The sequence below is a fragment of the Castor canadensis genome, chromosome 6, assembly GCF_047511655.1.
Source record: "Castor canadensis chromosome 6, mCasCan1.hap1v2, whole genome shotgun sequence".
NCBI classification, from domain to species: Eukaryota; Metazoa; Chordata; class Mammalia; order Rodentia; family Castoridae; genus Castor; species Castor canadensis.
The window spans coordinates 97,965,408-97,984,538 of record NC_133391.1 but is presented as its reverse complement, the minus strand read 5'-3'; the positions used below and the strand labels follow the sequence as shown (position 1 = coordinate 97,984,538).

General features: G+C 34.3%; 1 protein-coding gene across 6 annotated transcripts in view; it reads right to left on the bottom strand.

The window, feature by feature from the left end:
* Positions 1-522: 522 nt before the first annotated feature.
* The window catches only part of Skic3 (SKI3 subunit of superkiller complex), a 154,434-nt gene continuing 135,825 nt past the window's right edge, over positions 523-19,131 (bottom strand). For all 6 annotated transcript variants that reach the window (XM_074077057.1, XM_074077060.1, XM_074077059.1 and 3 more), the window contains 6 exons: positions 17,281-17,402; positions 15,135-15,293; positions 10,206-10,358; positions 4,877-5,007; positions 3,055-3,178; positions 523-1,293 (listed from right to left, as the gene is read on the bottom strand). In XM_074077057.1, the coding sequence (XP_073933158.1) occupies positions 1,219-1,293; positions 3,055-3,178; positions 4,877-5,007; positions 10,206-10,358; positions 15,135-15,293; positions 17,281-17,402 (764 nt within the window). In that variant the 3' untranslated portion in view covers positions 523-1,218. The remainder of the gene's footprint in view (positions 1,294-3,054; positions 3,179-4,876; positions 5,008-10,205; positions 10,359-15,134; positions 15,294-17,280; positions 17,403-19,131) is intronic.

The window sequence follows — 19,131 nt, the reverse complement described above, 5'->3', positions numbered from 1 at the left end:
CTGAATTAGTTTAAGAGCTAGGAGAATAGGATAAGGAAGAAAAGGGAAGAAAATGACTTATGCTTAATTTTCTTAAGGAAAGAAGTAAAGGGAAGACTCATCATTGGGTTAACCCAGTGGTTCACAAATCTGAACGAACATTAGAATTTCTCAGGCAGGTCAGAGTCCTAGGCTCTCCCACCTTGAAAGCTTCTGATTGCAGAGCTCTAAATAATTATAATGTTCACCCAAATGTGGGAAATACCAGATTACAGTTCAGTTTAATAGATTAACCTCTGAAGCATAATTTAATTATAGAGGTTTTTTATCAATTCATACTATCTCACAAAGCAACACTAAGAAGCTGCTGGATTAGAAAACCACATACATAAATTATGCATATATATAAATATGTTTATATCTGAAAATATTTGTAAAACCACAATTGTAAGCAACATAGTTTCTTTAAATATATAGACAGCTTTAAAAATAGGTAACTGCTTTCAAGTTTTAAGATTTGAAACTTAGAAATTATGTCTCATATTGACACTATAAAGAAAATAAGACACTTTTATTTCAGAATCATAATTGAGGGAACTGCATGAACAATTAAATATTATCAGCATTATTTTTCCAAATTTTTTCATTAATGTTTTTAAATGTAGCCACACAACTGAGTATTCTGAATTATATAAACATAGCCACTAGCAGTCAAAGACTCAGAAACATACTCATTATGCTTCTTAAGAAAAATCTGAGATGAAACACTAGTAAAACAGGTTATAGGGGTTTCATGATGTGTTGCTTTACAGAACATCAGAATTCGTAGGAGAAATTAAGTCTTTGATTTTTAACAAATGAAAATTATGCTTTTTCATGTTATATAGAAAATGGCTATAAAGTCTTTATTATAAGAGATAACCCCCAAACAGATACCCTGTTATGTACCATGCAAGATGAAAACAGTAATGGCTCACAAATAACTGCTGAGCAAATAAAGAGATCACAATTCTCTTTTTCACGTGGACTTTCTAATCGCATGTTTCCAGGTTAAAATGAGATTAAGAATTAATGGGGAAATTACATCCATAACACAAGAACATAAACTTCTTCAGACCAACAAAAGGAAAGAACGGATGACAGTAAACATAGTTTAAAATATGTTGCTTCAGGAACACTCTTGATTCACTGTTGCATTCTTACAGCTTTTTCTTTGCTTTATTACTACAAGACAAAACATTATTGTGAGGACAATTTCTGATTCAGTTCCAATGCTCTTCTATCTCTGTGAGTTTCAGCATTCTTTACCAACACCTGTGGGAAATCAAATATGTAACATTAGGATTTTGTTTACTAATAATATTTACATTTGGATTCTAAAGAGTGGCAGCTTTGAAAAAGCAACATCAACTACAGAAGAAAAAGTGATCACATGCAATCTTTCAGTCACTTTTACTCAAATAAATTGCTCAACCAAAGGTAACATAATTTATTTTGATTGTTACAATGTTACAATTGTTATTCCTGTATAAAATTAAAGGTTTTGTTTAGATTCCTGTCACCTCTAAATCTTTATCCAAAATACTTTCTGTATAAAACTGTTCAAATGACATTTTTCCCACTGAAAGGCACAGTTTAAGATCTAACCTCTAGGTTTTAGGCTTTATCAAGAATCTTTTTATGGTTATGTAAATTCTACAAACTAGAAGATTCAATTCCAGCTCATAATTTAATTATTAAAATAGTTTTTGGTTGTTCACTGTCAAGCACAGGGAAGGGTCTGAGATTTTGCTCTATTTGCAAGGTAATGAGACAAACCCACCAATAATTTCATGATGCTGCCAGAAGAGACAAGACACGGGACTTCTGAGCCAGACAAATGTCTTCATTACTAAGGGTGCAGCAAGTGGCATGAGCATCAACATATTGGCATCTATTGCTCTTGTACTCTGCGCCTTTCACAGGGGTGATGTGGATGAACACATATAGCTTTCCACTTTTCTAGTGGGTTGTATTGCGTGACAGGAACCCTGAACTTAGGAGGCTCAAGTCTTTTATAACACATACTTTATGGTTACATAATGCCTACACTTTGCTCTGGAGGAAGACATCACCTGTCTCCCAAGGTTATTCACTTTACAAACATTCTTGAAAAGATAATCTGGAAAAGAGGAGTTAGGCCTCCCATTCTCAGCATGTTCAGAAATGTAACAGATTCATGGTGAACGACCTATAACTTTCACTAGATAAGGGCTTAAATCAGCACCTCTCAGCTCTTTAAGCCTGAGATCTGATGAATGACTTTTAAATTTGCCATGTTCATATTAGTTTACAGATAAAGCCAATTAGACCAGCTCCCTAAAATTTTACTCCTCTTTCACTTAAGACTTAAGTTTATAAGATGCGTTGAAAAGGACAGCATGAATCTGCTACATTTCACTGCAGAAATTAAGATAATAAAACTTCCCAACTCTGGTTAATATCCAATTACTGAGAACACACTTCACAACTGATCATGATTCTAAGGCTAAATATCAATGTCTTCTATCCAAGACTTGCTATTAGTTTAGATTCTAGATTTGATTGAAATGGTTATACTCAAAGACAACTTAGTATAGCTTCTTATACATGTACAGGTTGAATTTTCACTAACCTATTTTTAAACAGAGCTTTAACAGCCCTTTTCATGTCAAAGAACCCTAGCTTTTCATATGAAAATAGGAATTTTATAACAAACCCATGGTGGAAAAAAAACAAAACATGGCGAAAACAAACTCATGGGGTGGGGTGGGGAATAACCCATGTTTTTTTTAAAAAACCTCTTTAATCTTCAAGCCATGTGCATAATCATTGCTCTACTTTAAATAGATACAACAGTAGTCACGTAGTATTTTGTTGGCCAAAGGATACTGAGGCTCACTTTTTAAAACTACAATCATAAAGGGGAGTAACTAACTCCTCTAAAATCCTTAGGTCCAAGATGAAATATTTATAAAATAAATATTATAAAATATTTAAATATTTATTTATTTAAATATTTATTTAAAATATTTAAATATTTTAAATAAAACTTACATCAATGAGTTCAAAGTCATTTTTGGCATATAGGTGTCTCAGTAGGTACCAACGTGCAGTTGATGCAATAGATTTGGGATACCCAGGCTGATACACCACTCTCTCCAAGAGCCGCCGTGTCTCTCTGGTAGAAAGATGTTTAAATTTAGTTCAAAGCATGTAAATCAATGGGAGATATTTTACATACTAGTTTCACACATACATCATCTTGCTCATTCATTTGTACATATGTCACCTGATTACTATGTAATTTTTTTATTGAGATAATAATAAAGGTAATAATAATGGTTAATGTTTGCTATATGTTTATTATCCATAGGTACTATGCTAAGTGTTTTACACGTGTGGTCATATTTAATATTCACAACTTTGTTAGGCAGGTTGCTGTTATTATTTCTATGCAGATAAGCAAATTATGTCTCATTCCAAATAGAATGGGAAGAAGATTTCTATTTTATGAGCAATTCTGGGTATTTGACCTCTAATTTTTGAAAACAGACAGAAAACCAATCCACCAAACAACTAAGCAATCAGTCAACCAGTAATACAACCATGCACTGGAACAAGAAGTATTTAACTTCTAAATGCCAAGTATACAAAATCAGGCTTCCAGAGTCTATTTTCATGGATGTGTACAATATGATTTACAGTTATGTTCTAATTTTTTTTCTAATTTTCTAATGTTTATGACTCAAAATTACTGTACTAGTAGAAACAACATAAACAGTAGTAACGTCAGATTTTCTAAATAGAAGGATCTTATAAGTAGCAATTGCTTTGAAGCAGGAAGTAAAGAACTTGTCTTACAGAAGCTTCTGCACAGTGGTCACACAGTAAACACACTACTTTTTCTTAGACTGCATGTTTAATTGGGCTGATTTTTGGAAGTGATAAACATTATGGGATGTGTAAACAAGATTACAGGGGAAAGGGAGCTACAGCTCTCTAAATCGCTCACGATGTACACCAGCAGAAAGAGTTCATTAGAAAGTTTAGAAACTAAAACATTTTTTGGTGAAACTGTTCACACAAAAAAAAGGCCAAAAATAAATAAATGTTAACAAATAGTGCAGAATTTCTGATTAGTCACAGGGTCCTACTTCTTCCTTTATCCCTATTTTGTGATTTTTTTGGGGTACATATTTATGTGTATTAAGCTCTATCTCTATAAGACTTCTTATGTTCCTGTAATGTCAGTTTCTAAGTTATAGTTTCAGAGTTTCTTTGTAATTAGAACTGGATGCTATTTTAAGAATTTTTAAAGCACTCTTATCTGTTTCATTTATACGTAATTTTCTTCACATTTATTTTGACCCTATTCCCAACCTCCAATAAAAGTATTGTTAGATTTTTTAATCTGAGCAGTCTAATCTGAGCATTTTAATCTGAGCATATTAGTTGTAATGCTTCTTTTCAATATTTGATATTTTTTCTAGTCTATTATATTAACAAGAACTTCTGTTAATGTGAATTTGAACTTGGGTCTTACTGGCTTTGTCTGTTACTAGAATTCACAACACATTGCCGACTCATCCTAAAATAGCAAAGAACAAAAACACCAAGGACTTCTTCACTCGAAACAGCATCATGCTAGACCTCTCATATCTATGTATCAACTTTTTTGCTAAACAATTATGAAATGTTACTTTCTCCTTTACTAGATTAGTAAAACCAGCCCTTTTAAAGTAGAGATGTAAGAACTACCTCAAAGCTTGTTAAACTAGTTTTTAATAAGCCCACTGTAAATCCTTCCTTTATTGTTTCCTAGGCTTTAAAGTGAAGCAGCATTTCCAAGTAAAACATGGACAAAGATTCTTCATACCTTGCCCCCATTTTGCAGTTGAATTGTAACAAAGCTTGTAAAAGGACTGCCAGTGGACAAAAGCAAAGTTTCGAGGCCTCCGTTGTAGCCTCTTGAACCAAGGCTGGCCAGTGATCACTGGAAATATTAGCCTGTAAAAATAAAAGATAAATATTAATTCAAAAAAGATTCTGACACAGTTATGTTAAAACTATGTAATTCCACTCCCATTAATTGAGCCCCTACTGTTTAAATCACCATATAAATGTTACAAGGGTTATAATTACTAAAAAAAGTGACTTAAGATCTGATCCCTGCTCCTAAAGAGCTAAAAAACAGGACAGAACTGAGATAAAGGAAGATATCAAAAAGGAGGTTCCATTCTAGGCTGGGTACAGTGGCCATATCTGTAATCCCAGCTATATGGGAGGTGGAGATTAAGAGGATCACAGTTCAAGGCCAGCCTAGGCAAAAGTTAGCAAGCCCCCAATCTCAACCAACAAGCCATGTGTGGCAGTGCATGTCTCTGCTTCCAGCTATATGGGAGGTACAGTTAGGAGGACTGCAATCTGAGGCCAGCCCTGGGAAAAAATGTGAGACCCTACTCTAAAAATAACAAAAAACAAAAAGGGGCTTGGGGTGTGGCTCAAGAGTGAGGCCCCCAGTATTGCCAGAAAAGAAAAAAAAATGTCCTATTTTAAAACACTAAAATATTTGTGGTATTTTTACACCACATAAAAATCTATTAGCTAGTAAGCCTTTGGTCTACCAAACATCTAAAACTCAATTTAACCCAACTAATTCTGTAATAGTGATAAAGTTCCACTTTTCAAAAATACCTGAAAAGGAACTTTTCCCCACCCAGTACTGGGGATTGAATTCAAAGCCTTGCTCAAGCATTCTACCACTTGAGTTATGCTCCAAGTCCTTTTGCTATAGTTTGTTTTTTAGATAGGGTTTTGTGCTTTTGCTTAGGCTGGCATCAAACCACAATCCTCCTATCTCTACCTCCTGAGCACCACAAACATGCCCCACCATGCCCAATCACCAAAAGAAAACATTTTACATACAAAGTAAAAAGCAGATCAGAGGGGAAAAATTACATCAGTTATTAATATGGAAAATCTTAAAATATTTCACCTTACAGGAGAACTGTTTATGTACATTACTTGAGCTGTCAACAACCTTTATAATATGCATGAATTGAAAAATAACATATTTAAGTATTTTCCAAGAAACAGTAACTGAAAATTAAGTGGTAACTAACCCAAGAAAGAAAAAAATGCACTAAAAACCTCAGATTGCATCCCAGATCTCCTAATTACAGGTATCCAGAATACAAATTTTAATAAAGCCAATATAATGCATCAATACATAGCCCATCTTAGGTTTTAATAAAGGATTGTTATTATAAGAATTTATTAAAGCCAATATAATGCACCAATACATAGTCCATTTCAAATATTAAATTGTAAGAAAAAAAATGTTAAGGCAATATTCTCTGAGTGCAATGTAGGCAGTAGTAATTTGTATAATTAAGGAAGAAGCAGCTTAATGAATACAAAATATACTAAACAATGTGATCAGGATGCACTTTTACTTTTCTCTCCCCCATGTCTTTAAAATTTACTTTTTGCAGGAGACTTTTTCCTCTGTCGGTGAATATAAATTATAAAAGGCCTCATGATTCATATAATCACTTCTCTCACATTCATTCACAAACACATCTCAACTAAAATGTGCTATACTTTTCAACATTTCAATCTTTACACACATAGTAACATTTGCACCCCTCTCCCCAATCACCTTAACTCCCAGGTGTAGATGTGGTACAGGCAGCAGTGGATGGTTTGCTGCTCTTCCCAACACCCCCCATCTCTTCCTACTAATTGTGGTTTCAGGTCCCTACCGAAATTTCAGAAGTTTGTGTTTCATTGATACCACTGTAAGATGGTGTTAATCTCTCCAGGCCTGACAGACATTGAAGGTTCTTTTTCTCATATTGGCTTTATCAGAAACCCCCAATTTCACAGGTAGTTGTTCACCTGCAGGTATGACAACACAACCTACAGGACTCAGGACAAAATAAAAGAGGAGGACCCTTTGTTAAAACATTATTAAGAATCTCAAGATGATGACTGCAGAGCATTAAACCAAGTGTAGAGCCCCATGTGAGGCATGAAACACATGCCCATAAAGCCAGCCCCACCTCCTCTGAAGCTCCATTAACTTGGGCAAATGTACAGATGCTTCTTGATTTATGATGAGACTATGTTCAATAAACCCACTATAAGTCAAAAATATCGTTAAGTCATTAACATAGGTAGGTAGGTTAGGTGTGTTAAGGCATTTAACACACTTAACCTACCAAACATTATAGTTTAGCAACATACCATACTGCGGAGAATTGGTTGTTTACCTTCATGATCATATGGCTGAATGAGAGCTATGTCTTGCTGTTGTTGCCCAGAGTCAAGAGAGTATTACATTGCACCTCTGGTACAGGAAAAGATCAAAATGTAAAATGTGAAACAGAGTTTTTTCCTTTTTTTTTTTTTTTTGGGCAGTACTGAGAACTGAACTCAGGGCCTTGCACTTGCTAGGCAAACATGCTACAACTTGAGCCACTCTCCCTTTTTGCCCAGTTGTACTTGCTTTAGTTTGTTTTTAGATAGATTCTCATGCTTCTGCCTGATCCAGCCTTAGACCACAACCCCTCCAATCTCTGCCTCCTGCATAGCTGGGAATGAAGGCATAACCCACCATACCTGGCCCCTTGAAGTACAGTTTTTACAGAATAATACATACAGCTCTTGTACCACTGAAGTAAAAAAAAAAAATCATTAGGTTGAACCATCCTAAGTTGGGGAACATATGTGTTCTATTCTACTTACTCTCTACCCTCTATCAACATGGAATCCTCTAACTTCCTTTTTTGCTGAGATCTTATAACCCCTCAAGCAGGTCTCCCAGACAGTAAGTGAACTCTTATACCAGTCCCCTCCTTCTTGGCATCACTCATTTGCAACCCTAACAAACTTTAAGTGTGCTACTGATCCCATCTGCTGCAGCTCTCCTTTGCTCCCATCCCCCTGTACACAAGCAGAGTCCTGTCCACCTTGGGACTCACCCATCAGGGAGAGAGTTCTCCCTGAAGTGACTTCCTAAAACTTTAGCACTCTCTTCCTCTTCATATAAAAACCATAGAGTCACACCATGTGAAACATGCCAGTTACCCGTCCCTATGCTCCTAGACGTGTGCCTACAGGTCCTCAAAAGAACACACATAAAAGCCTCCCTCTCTCTGCAAGCAGCCCTTCTCACATGTATGTCTGTGGGAATGTCCCCGGACAGGGGAGTGTTGGGGAGGCAATACCCTGTCAAAGAAAATTCTTCACCAATCTTCCTCCGTTCCACTCCTGATACTTTTATAGCTTCCTTACAGGTTAATCTATCTGCATCTTATTCTGATAGTTCACTTTGGAATCTGATATCTTCACTAACCTTTCAGTTTAATATCCTGTTCATATATTATCACACATACAACAGTCTCTCATAAACATCTAATTGTACTATAGCCATCCTCTGCACACTGTCAGCTGTTTACTATAGATATATGGTATCAACTTTATTCCTTAGAGGAATTATTGGGGTCAAATCTTTTAAAAAGAGGGTAAATTTGGTTAATGCTTTAAAGTTTATAAAGATATTTGAAAAAGTTACTTCATTTGGATATGTACAATAATCCTACAAAAAGGCAAAGTATTATTATCTCTGTTAGTATCTAAGAAAAAAGGAAAAAAGGCTCTATCAGTTTAACTAGTTGAAGGTTTTCGTAGATAGTAATTGGCAGAACCAGAGTGCAGGCTCTTGGAAAAAAGACTTTTGTGGTGGCAGTGGTGCAGTGGTGTAGTGGTAGTGGTATTACTAAACTACAAGCTAGTTTCCCCATCTGTAAAATCGGGTTATTGTGACTGTTAAATAAGGTAATGTATAAAACACTTAACCTAGTCTGTGTCTAGCACAAACTAAGTGCCATATGTGTTTACTATGATTATAACTATTACTAATTTGTTTTACTCAAGATCAGATTTCGTTTTCTAGCATTAAAAATAATATTTATAAGTACCTACTTCTGTGGGTCACATATTCAAGAATATATTAAGACATTGTGTGTGGCTTCCACAGCTCACCAGGTTCCGGGTCTTAAAGACCTTTGTAAAATAGAAATATGTGACACCCTCCCCCAAAATGTTGCATGATCTACAATTACTATCACCACTATTTCTTTCCACCCAAATAACTTCTATCCTGACATTATTATTTGTTCACTCATTCAAAAATTATTTATTGGGGACCGCCTAGCTACGAGGAAGTGGTAAAGCAAAGAAGTAAGGAGTGACAAAACAGAGACCCATGTACTTATAGTAACAGCAACAAAGCTCAAAGAATCTCCTAACTGCTGTGTTTCTTTGTCAAAATACCTGGAGTAAATAAATTGCAACTGTATGCATTTCTAAGGCAAGAATTATTTCAGGCCTGTCTAAGACAATCTCTTCTAACCATACAAAACAGAATAGAATGACAGTTTATCTTGCAATTACAGAAGTAGTATGAATATGACAAAAACACAATCAAAAGTTATGAAAAATGTTCCTCTATCTTCCCTTAAAAATCCTAGTTCTATTATTATCCAAGTAATTGCCATCGCATTTCTAATGTATCTTTCTATACACTTGTAAGTGTGTGTGCTCAAACACACGTGATACATCCAGAGACACACATTCTGAAATACACATTCCAAATGTACTGACACTCAAATAGGATTATATCATATACATCGCTCAGCAGCTTGGCTTCACTCCCATTTAAACGTGCATCTTGAAGAATTTTCTCCACAAGCATGTAAGATTTTCAGATTAGTACACATAAACTGGTATCAAAAGCTAGGATGTCAAGTCACCAGAAATTCCTCCTATAGAATGTCCAATAGAATTAAGAAAAACCTAGCATATTAAATATTGGCATCTTTGTTTCAGATGAGTAGCATACTTTCATTCTAATTTAAATCACCAAGAAACAAAATGTATATTCTGCTATAATTCAACTTTAAAAATTAAATTCTTAGTTTTCTCCCCCAAATAGTTAAGATGTTCTGTGGAAGTCTACAGATTTACACTACTCTTATGTAGTGTAAAACATAAACAGAAAGCCCAAAACAGAAAGCCTACTAAGAGGCCCCAGTACTTCTGTTCCATGGAATAACATTCTGGGAAAGACTTTCATATTAAAAAAGATGGAAGATAAAAAGAATAAGGTTTTCATGATCATAAATACAACATCATCTTACCATGCACACTTCCAATGCAAGCAGTGCTAATTTCAGCAGACTTGAGAGCTTCCCGCTCCAACTGCCCTGCTGGGATGCCACTTGTAGACTCTTCCTGTAACACATCTCTGCAGCACCCATCATTCCTTGGGACTGATAGACCTGTGCCAGCCACTAATGAACAGAAAGGGAGAAGGATTGCAGAGGATTTTAGTTTAGTTCCCAAAAAATTCAGTAAACTTTGATGAAGTTGAATTTTTATTTGATTAATGGCAAACTTGGTTTATATCATGTTTTAGAACACTACAATCAATAACTGCAGAATACAAATTCATTGCATATGCACAAGCAACATTTACCAAATCTGACCATTTATTGGATCATAAAACAAATCTCAACAAATTTCAAAGGAATGAAATCATACAAAGTGTATTCTGATTAAGTAGAATTATATTTGAAACTGGTAGAGAAAAACATCTAGTCTGTGCAAGATGGCTCATACCTAGCTACTCAGGAGACAGAGAATTGGAGGATCACAGTTTAAGGCCAGCCAAGGCAAAAAGTTAATAAGACCCCCCCCTCCACCTCAACAAGTTATTTGGGCATGGTGGTTCACAGCTGTAATCCCAGCTACACAAGACATGTAGGTAGGATGGTGGTATGAGACTGGGTCAGGCAAAAACACAAGAGTCAATGCGAAAAACAAGTAAAGCAAAAGGGGCTTAGGTGTGGCTCAAGTGGTAGACCACTTGCTTTACGTGAATTCAAAATTTAGTATTGCCAAAAAAACCCTAGAAAATCTCCCATATTAGAAATTTGCAACATGCTTCATATACGAAACAAGTCAAAGAAATCCCAATAGAAATTAGAAAATATTTTGAAATGATTATGGGGAGCTTATACTAGAATAATAGAAAATTCTCTCTCAGGAGGCTGGAGGAGCTGGAGAAGAAGTGGTTAACAAATTAAATACAAAGAAACCAAAGCAAAGGAAAAAAGAGATAAGTAACTAGCAATGTAGAGAAAGCATAATAAAGAAAATCAACAGGAAACTGTTTTTTTAAAAGAATAATAAAATAGCTAAAATTACCAAGAAAAAAATGAGAAAATATAAACTACTAATATAATAGTGAGAAAGGGAAAATCATTACATATCTTATAAACATTGAAATCTGAATTTGAAATTGAGATGCACTGGAAGAATTCTTTGCAAATCTCCAATGCTAAAGAAACATGAAATCTTAATAGGCCTATATATATTAAAGGAATCTAGTCTATAATTAAAAGCATTTACATAAACAAAACTCCCAGCCATTTTGGATTAAATGGCGAGCCCTTCCAAATAGCTGAGAAATAAATGATGCACTCTTATATAAACTCTTTCAGAAAAAAAGAAGAAAGAAGAACACAGATACTAACATTTAACAAAGACTTTATAGGAATGAAAAATTATAAGCCAATTTATCTCATGACTATAGGTATAAAAATCTAAACAAGATACTGGCAAAACGACATTTAAAAATAATACATCATGACCACATGAGGCTTAACGAATGCAAAGTTGTCTTAACATTTGGAAACCAAGGTAATCTACCTCATTAACAGAATGAAAAATAGATGATTCTAATAAATGTCAAAAAGAATTTGATAAAATTCAAGATCCATTCATTATAAAAACAAACCTTTCAACAAATTCAGAATAGAGAGCTTCCATAATCAGATAAAAAAAATCAGTGGAAATTATACAGCAAACACCATACTTAATCTAAAACCGTTCCAAATAATTAATAAATTTGCTAGAAATTCACTATATAAAAATTAGCTGCATTTCTAAGTGTTTGGAGACAATATATCACAAAAAGAGGGAAAAGAAAAAGAAAAACTTAAAATGAACCCCCAAGTGCCAAAGATCTAGAAATAAATTTAATGTAAACAATCTTTAGATTACAAATCATAAAATACTGCTGAAAGAAATTAAAACTTAATTAAAGTGAGGAACAGATGACATTCATGGATAGAAAAATTCAGTAGTATTAAGTTTCAATTTTCCCCCAAATTAAACTCTAGATTTTATATAATCTCACATAAGATCTCAGCAGGGTTTTTGTATGTATATATAGAAATTAACAATTTATATGGAAATACAGAAGATCAAAATGACCAAGACAAACTTGAAGGTGAGCAAAAGAGTTGGACTTGATAATGTTAGTGCACATCGAGTATGAGGTGATAAGCAAGAATGAACAAACAGATCAACGGAAATAAGTAGGAAGTCCTAAAGACTCACACACAGTGGGCTGATTCATGAAGCAACACCGCAATTCAGTGGGGACTGACAGTCTTTTTAAATAACAGTACTTGGTCAGTTTGATATCCATCAGGAAAAAAATGAATCCTGACTGTGGACACATTCACAAAGTAAATCGAGGATGAACTGCAGACCTAAATGTGAAATGTAAAGCAATAAAAACTCTAAAACAAAACATTTAAAATTTTCATGAAAACGGGTAACCAAATATTTCCTAAACAGAACACCTCAATAAGGCATTCCCATTTAAAATTATATAGGAATAGGTAGAAAAACCAAAACACGAAAGCATTTGATGTCCCCACTGCAGAGGAACTAATACAGAAACCCTAAAATGACAGCGGTTATCATGAGCAGGGGATCAGGAACCAATGTAAAGGTGAGTTAGAGCTGAATCAACATGGGTCGTAACACATGGGTACATGAAAGCAATAGTAGGAATCTCTCTGAATAGGAATTTCTCTGAATAGCTATCCTTAACTCAACTAGCAAAAACGCTTTGTCTTCCTTATTATGCTTATGTCTTCTCTTCAACAAAATTAGAGATAAGGGAAGAACAGGACCTGCCTGGAAATGAAGTGGGAGGTGGGGGAAGGGTGGGGGAGGGGGGCAGGGTGGAGAAATGACCCAAACAATGTATGCACATGTGAATAAATGAACAAAAAAAATTAAATAAATAAACATGATAAAACCATACCACTGAAATGAAGAAATCTTCATAAAAAATAACCTTGAGAGAATGGTAAGGCAAGTCATAAACAGAATATTTGGGCAATACAAATATCTAAAAATGTGCTTGTATACAGAAAATATGAATTCCTATAATTTATCATAAATAATTCATTTATGCCATGAATCAGATAAAATGAAAAGCCTACTAAAAGTTATACAAAGGTACTTCAAACAGAATATTTAAAGGATCAATGCATATGAGAAATTGCTCAACATCATTAGCTATCAGATAAATATAAGTTGAAACCATCAAAATACACTATTACTAGCCAGGCACAGGAGGCTGATGCCTGTAATCCAGCTGTTTGAGAGCTGAGATATGATCTCAGTATGAGGCAAGTCCAGGCAAAAAGTTAGGGAGAACCCATATTAACCAAAAGCCAGGCACAGTAGCGCACACCTGTCATCCCAACCTATGCAGAAGGCTGAGGCAGGAATGATCATAATTTCAGACTAGCCCTGGTAAAAAAAATTCATGAAACTTCATCTCAACAAAAAGCTGGGCATGGTTATACCTGCTTGTCACTGCAGTGACAGGGGAATTATAAAAAAGGAAGATGGCCATCCAGAGCTGCTGGGGCACAGTGAAACCATACCTCCAAAAGAACCAGAGTAAAAAGGGCTAGAGTCAATAGAGCATCTGCCTACCAAGTAGAGAGCTCTGAGTTTAAACCTTGGTACCACCAAAAAAAGAAAATCCCCCCCAATACAAACAAACAAACAAAGCCCTATTATGTATGAATCCACCAAAACAGGAGAAAAACCAATACTCTAGCACTATCAGTAACTGGAGTGCTCCTACACTGCTGGCAAGGATGTACATGGCTACATACAACCAAACTTTTCAGCAAGATCCACTAAGAAACACATACATGTACACTACAGGCCACCAGACAGATGCCCAAGGACGGTCACAGCAACATTATTCAAATAACCCAAGCCTGGAGCAGCCCAAGTATCCATCAACAGTAAAAGGGTATATATTATAGTATATTTCTAAAATAAGATGAAAAATTATGGCCACATGAAACAACAAAATGAATCACACAGACATAATGTTGAGTGAAGTCACTTTTTAGAGGTTAGGGAATCAACTGAGGTGCATAAGGAGGTGGTAAGGTTGTGGGAAATGTTCTGTATTCTTGATATAGGCAACAGGTACACAAGTATACACACATAAAAATTCAATGAGTGGCATTTTTATCCTTTATGAATCATATAACATAAAAGAAAACACATAAATGTACACATATACAAACTCTTGAGAGTTTACTCACTATATAATTTACTCTTTTTGTCTGACAAGGGGATTTCCCCTTGATTAGGAATATGGTCACCAATATCTCGTATGCAAACTTAACTCTAAAAGAGGGAATACAATCACCATCCTTCTTTGAGGATTAGAATAAAGTGGAGGCTCAGTTTGTATAATCCAACCATTTTATGCCTTTAGATAATCTCTTTAATTTTATAAAGCATGAGTATCAAATAGATGACATAAAGAAAGACTGAAGAATGAATTGCAGTAAAATCAGCTTTTATGAAATCTGTACCAAAAAGTCTCTTTGACACTTTTTCTGGGGCACAGAAAGAAACATAACAAATTGAATAAAATGACTATGTGCTTCTTTGTACTTTACTATCAACAAGAATAAAAGGCATAGTAATCATTGTGTACTTACCATTGTGGATAACCAAGGTCAGCCAAAAGAGTAGATAACCTATTAATGTAAGCATCAATCTTACAAATTCTTACTTAAATATCTGTTAAAATCTTGGATGTGGGTTACTTGCAAAGAACATGCCTGTAAAGGCTGAGTTTATAAACACTTTGTGGTATCCCAATGACCTCAAACTAGTATTATGGAACATTTTACTTCAGGACTCATGTAAGAAAGGAGAGAACTTACCTGCCAAGCTGGAACAGAGGTTGAATTGGACATTACTGTTTTTTTCAGTTCTTCAAGTATAGCATCTGGCAGTGGCTTTTGTGACTCCAGGAGTGATTTACACTGAACTTGTCTCAAAAGTAAGATAACAGCTGGCTGATCAGGGTGATTTTTTAAATTCTAAAAATTAAATCCCAAATAGAAATACATCAAAAAGGCTCATAAATGATAAAAGTAAAAGGCAATTAAGCTATGCCTCACGTCAGGGAAAAATTTTTCCTAATTTAATCTTTTCTTTGTAGAGTAAGAAACTATAAAAGCTAAGCAAACAAAAGACTGAATAGCTTGGGAATATCAAACTCTACTTTTAAATAATCCTTAAAATGAGTAATGCTATTATTATGGTATCTAAGTCACTTATTCGTATTTATATAATATGCCCCTTTCTCAGGTGATATCCTGAAAAACACAGGTTCAAAATGTAAATAGCTGAACTAAGAAAACCTACAAAAGCGTGTGGTACCATTATGCTACTGGAACAAGCTATGCTATATATGAAGGAAAGGGGTAAAATTTCTTTTTCTTTCTCAACTTCTATCAAGGATTTCACTGCATGTGCATGTCTTTCTTCCAGGTACAGACTTATCCAACATTAGGAAAGAAATGTTTCCATTCCCCTAAATTATTATTTATACTCGAAAGCACATAGATGCATACATAAATGCACACATGTATATATGTATATATATTCCACATATGGAATATGTCTCTCTGGAATTAGGCTGTTTTTATTTGCCCACCTGATCATGTACATAGAAAAGGCTTAGGAAATACCAAAAATAGCTACTAGAACAAACAGTTGAGCTCAGCATGTTTTCAGGATGCAAGGTCAACACAACACTTATAAATCAACAGTAACTATATCCAAGAACAAAAAATTAAACATTAAAATAATGGCCAATATTATGGAGTTGTAAGTTTAATAAAGTACGTGTAAATCCATATACTAACACATATAAAATACTGCTGAAATATTCAAATAATTGGAAACATAATACCAAATTCATGGATCAGAAGATTCAATGTTTTTGAGATGCCAATTCTTTCTAAATTCATTTTTTTGGCAGTACTGAGATTTGAACTCAGAGCCTCACACTTGCTAGGCATGTGCTCTACCCACTTGACCCACTCTGCCAGCCTCAAATTCATCTATTTTTTAATGGAAAATAGTGGTGTAATGTTTCCCAGAGTCAAATTTATATTTCCTCAATTAACATACAATATTTATACTTCTTTACAGGGTATAGTCTTCCAAGTAAGAAACTGGAACAATAAAGGGACAAGAGAGGGTTCGCAAAGCATTCCTTATTCTATCAGAGAGCACGTGGCAACTGTTAATTTATGCTTAGTAAATACCCAGGATATAACAGCCTGTACTGAACTTATCTCAGATGGAACTGTTTATGTGAAAGAGACAATGTGTTTATTCTGTTTTACAGAGAACTCAGTGACCAAAGGGATCTTCAAAAGTCCATTTTTCTCACTGTAAAATGTATAATACTCTTTCTAAAAACAAAAAAAAATTTAAGAAGACAATGCAATGTCCGCAGTGAGCATTTATGAAACATAAAGTTTACAGGAAAAGCCGTATTTAAAACTCTTGTTAACTTTTAATTACTTCTGAGTAGTTTATGAAATGGATTCATTCACTTAATAAACATTCATTCAGTCACTACTATGTGCTAGGCAAGATACTAAGAATTTACTCACAGAGCCTACAACACAGATCTCCATAATCCTAGCATGTACAAACCAAGATAAAAAAATCTATTGAGTCCTAGAGTCAGACAAATTTTGCAACTCTATCCACTTCTAGCTAGCTGTAAACTCCTGTGCAAAATACTCACCCTTTTAAAACCTTATTTTTCTCAGTTGTAAAAATTGTGATAATAATAAATACCTACACCACAGGACTGTAGTGAAACTCAAATACACAATGCTAAATGCAGTGACTGACTTGTAGCAAGTAATCAGTGAATGTGGTTACAGTCATAATCATCACCACTACTACTACATACTCTTTAAAAAACACACACTCCATTTTTCTGGTTATTTTTAGGTAAGATAAAAATCCATGAATTTCAGTGCATAATTCTATTAACAATACCTTTGTGCATAGAGATTCAGCCTCAGCTATTCTTCCTGTGTCTATTAGACCAGTGACCGCTTGTGAAAAAGACCACTTTTCAAGACATTGGTTGTAATTTTCAAGAAATTTTTTGTCCTTAACTGTAAACAAAAAATGTCAATGTTACTTTCTTCTGCAACTTATAATATTGTAGTCTCAGGTGAATAACAAGTTGCTAAAAAGTATTAAAATTAGACTTATCATATATGTATTTTTTTCTTTTGAGACAGGGTCTTGCTATATAGCCCAGGCTGGCTTCAAACTTGTGATCTTTTGAAATTATAGGCATGTACTACCTGTCCAGATCCTGCATATATATATCTTAAAACTTTAACATAACAATAGAATACCATAGACTTGCTATCAGAAGGATTCTGAAAAATTTCATGGTAAAAGTATTTAAAGCTAAATAATGTTAGACCTCTTATACTTTAGGATCTACAACAAAACCCACTATCTATAGTAACAATGTATTCACTGAACATATTTCACAATTTATTGCAAAATAACTGAAAAGTAAAATAAACTGCATGTATTCAAGTTACACAATTTCAAGAGTTTTGACATGATTATACATTAGTAAATCATCATCACAATCAGGTAATAAACTCAGTCATCATTATCAAAAGTTCCCCCCAATCCTCTGTAATCACTTGTTTCCAACTCACTCAGTCACCCTCCCCCCCCATCCCCAAGCAACTTCTAATTAGTAGGACAGTTTGTGCTTTCTATCATATCATACAAATGGAATCATACAGTATAATTTCTTTGGCATCTTTCACAGATGTTTATTTTAATATGGCAAATTCACTCATTTTTTAATGCCTAGGGCAAACCCCACTTGATCATGATGAATTATCATTTTTATGTACTGTTAGGTTTGAATTGATAAAGTTTTGCTATTAATTCCTCCATCTATCTTCATGAGTGATGGTGTTCTATAGTCTTCTTGTACCGTCTATTTGGTTTTGGTATTAGAGTAATGTTGGATTCACAGAAGATGTTAAAAAAATAGTTTCTGCAGGGTATCAAGGGGTGGGGGGGAGAGGGAGGGGGTGGAGTGGGTGGTAAGGGAGGGGGTGGGGGCAGGGGGGAGAAATTACCCAGGCATTGTATGCACATATGAATAAAAAAAATTAAAATTAAAAAAAATTTAAAATAAAAAATAAATAAAAAGAAAAAAAAAGATGTTAAAAAGAGTTACCATCTCTAGATTTTCTGAAAGAATTTGTATAGAACTGGTATTATTTCTTTCTTAAATTCATCAGTGAAGCCATCTGGTCTTTCGGTTTCCTTTGTAAGAGTTTTAATTATCAATTCAATGTCTTTAACAGATATATAGCAGCTCAATTTACTTTTTCTTCAGCAAGCCTTGTGTCTTTTAAGGAACTTGTTCATTTTCTCTAAGTTGTCAAATTTCATGGCATAAACAGTTGCCTATAAGAATCATATTAATCAGTAAATAGCTGTAGTGATATACTTTCTTCCTGGTACTCTTCTTTTTACCTGATTCATCTGCCTAGAGGTTTATTATTTTATTCATCTTTTCAAAGAACCAGTTGGTTTCATAGATATTCTGTCTGATTTCATAGATTTCTTCTTTATCTTTGTTATTTCCTTTCTTTTGCTTACTTTGAATTTAATTTCCTTTTTATTTTTCTAGATATTCAAAGTAGAAGCTGAGGTTACTGATTTGAGGGAAACTTTTCTTTTTTTCTAATGTAGACATTTAAAGCTATAAATTTCCCTCTAAGCAGTGCTTTAAGAATATTGCATAATTTTGATATTGTGTTCCATTTTCATTCATTTAAAAATATTTTTAAATTTTCT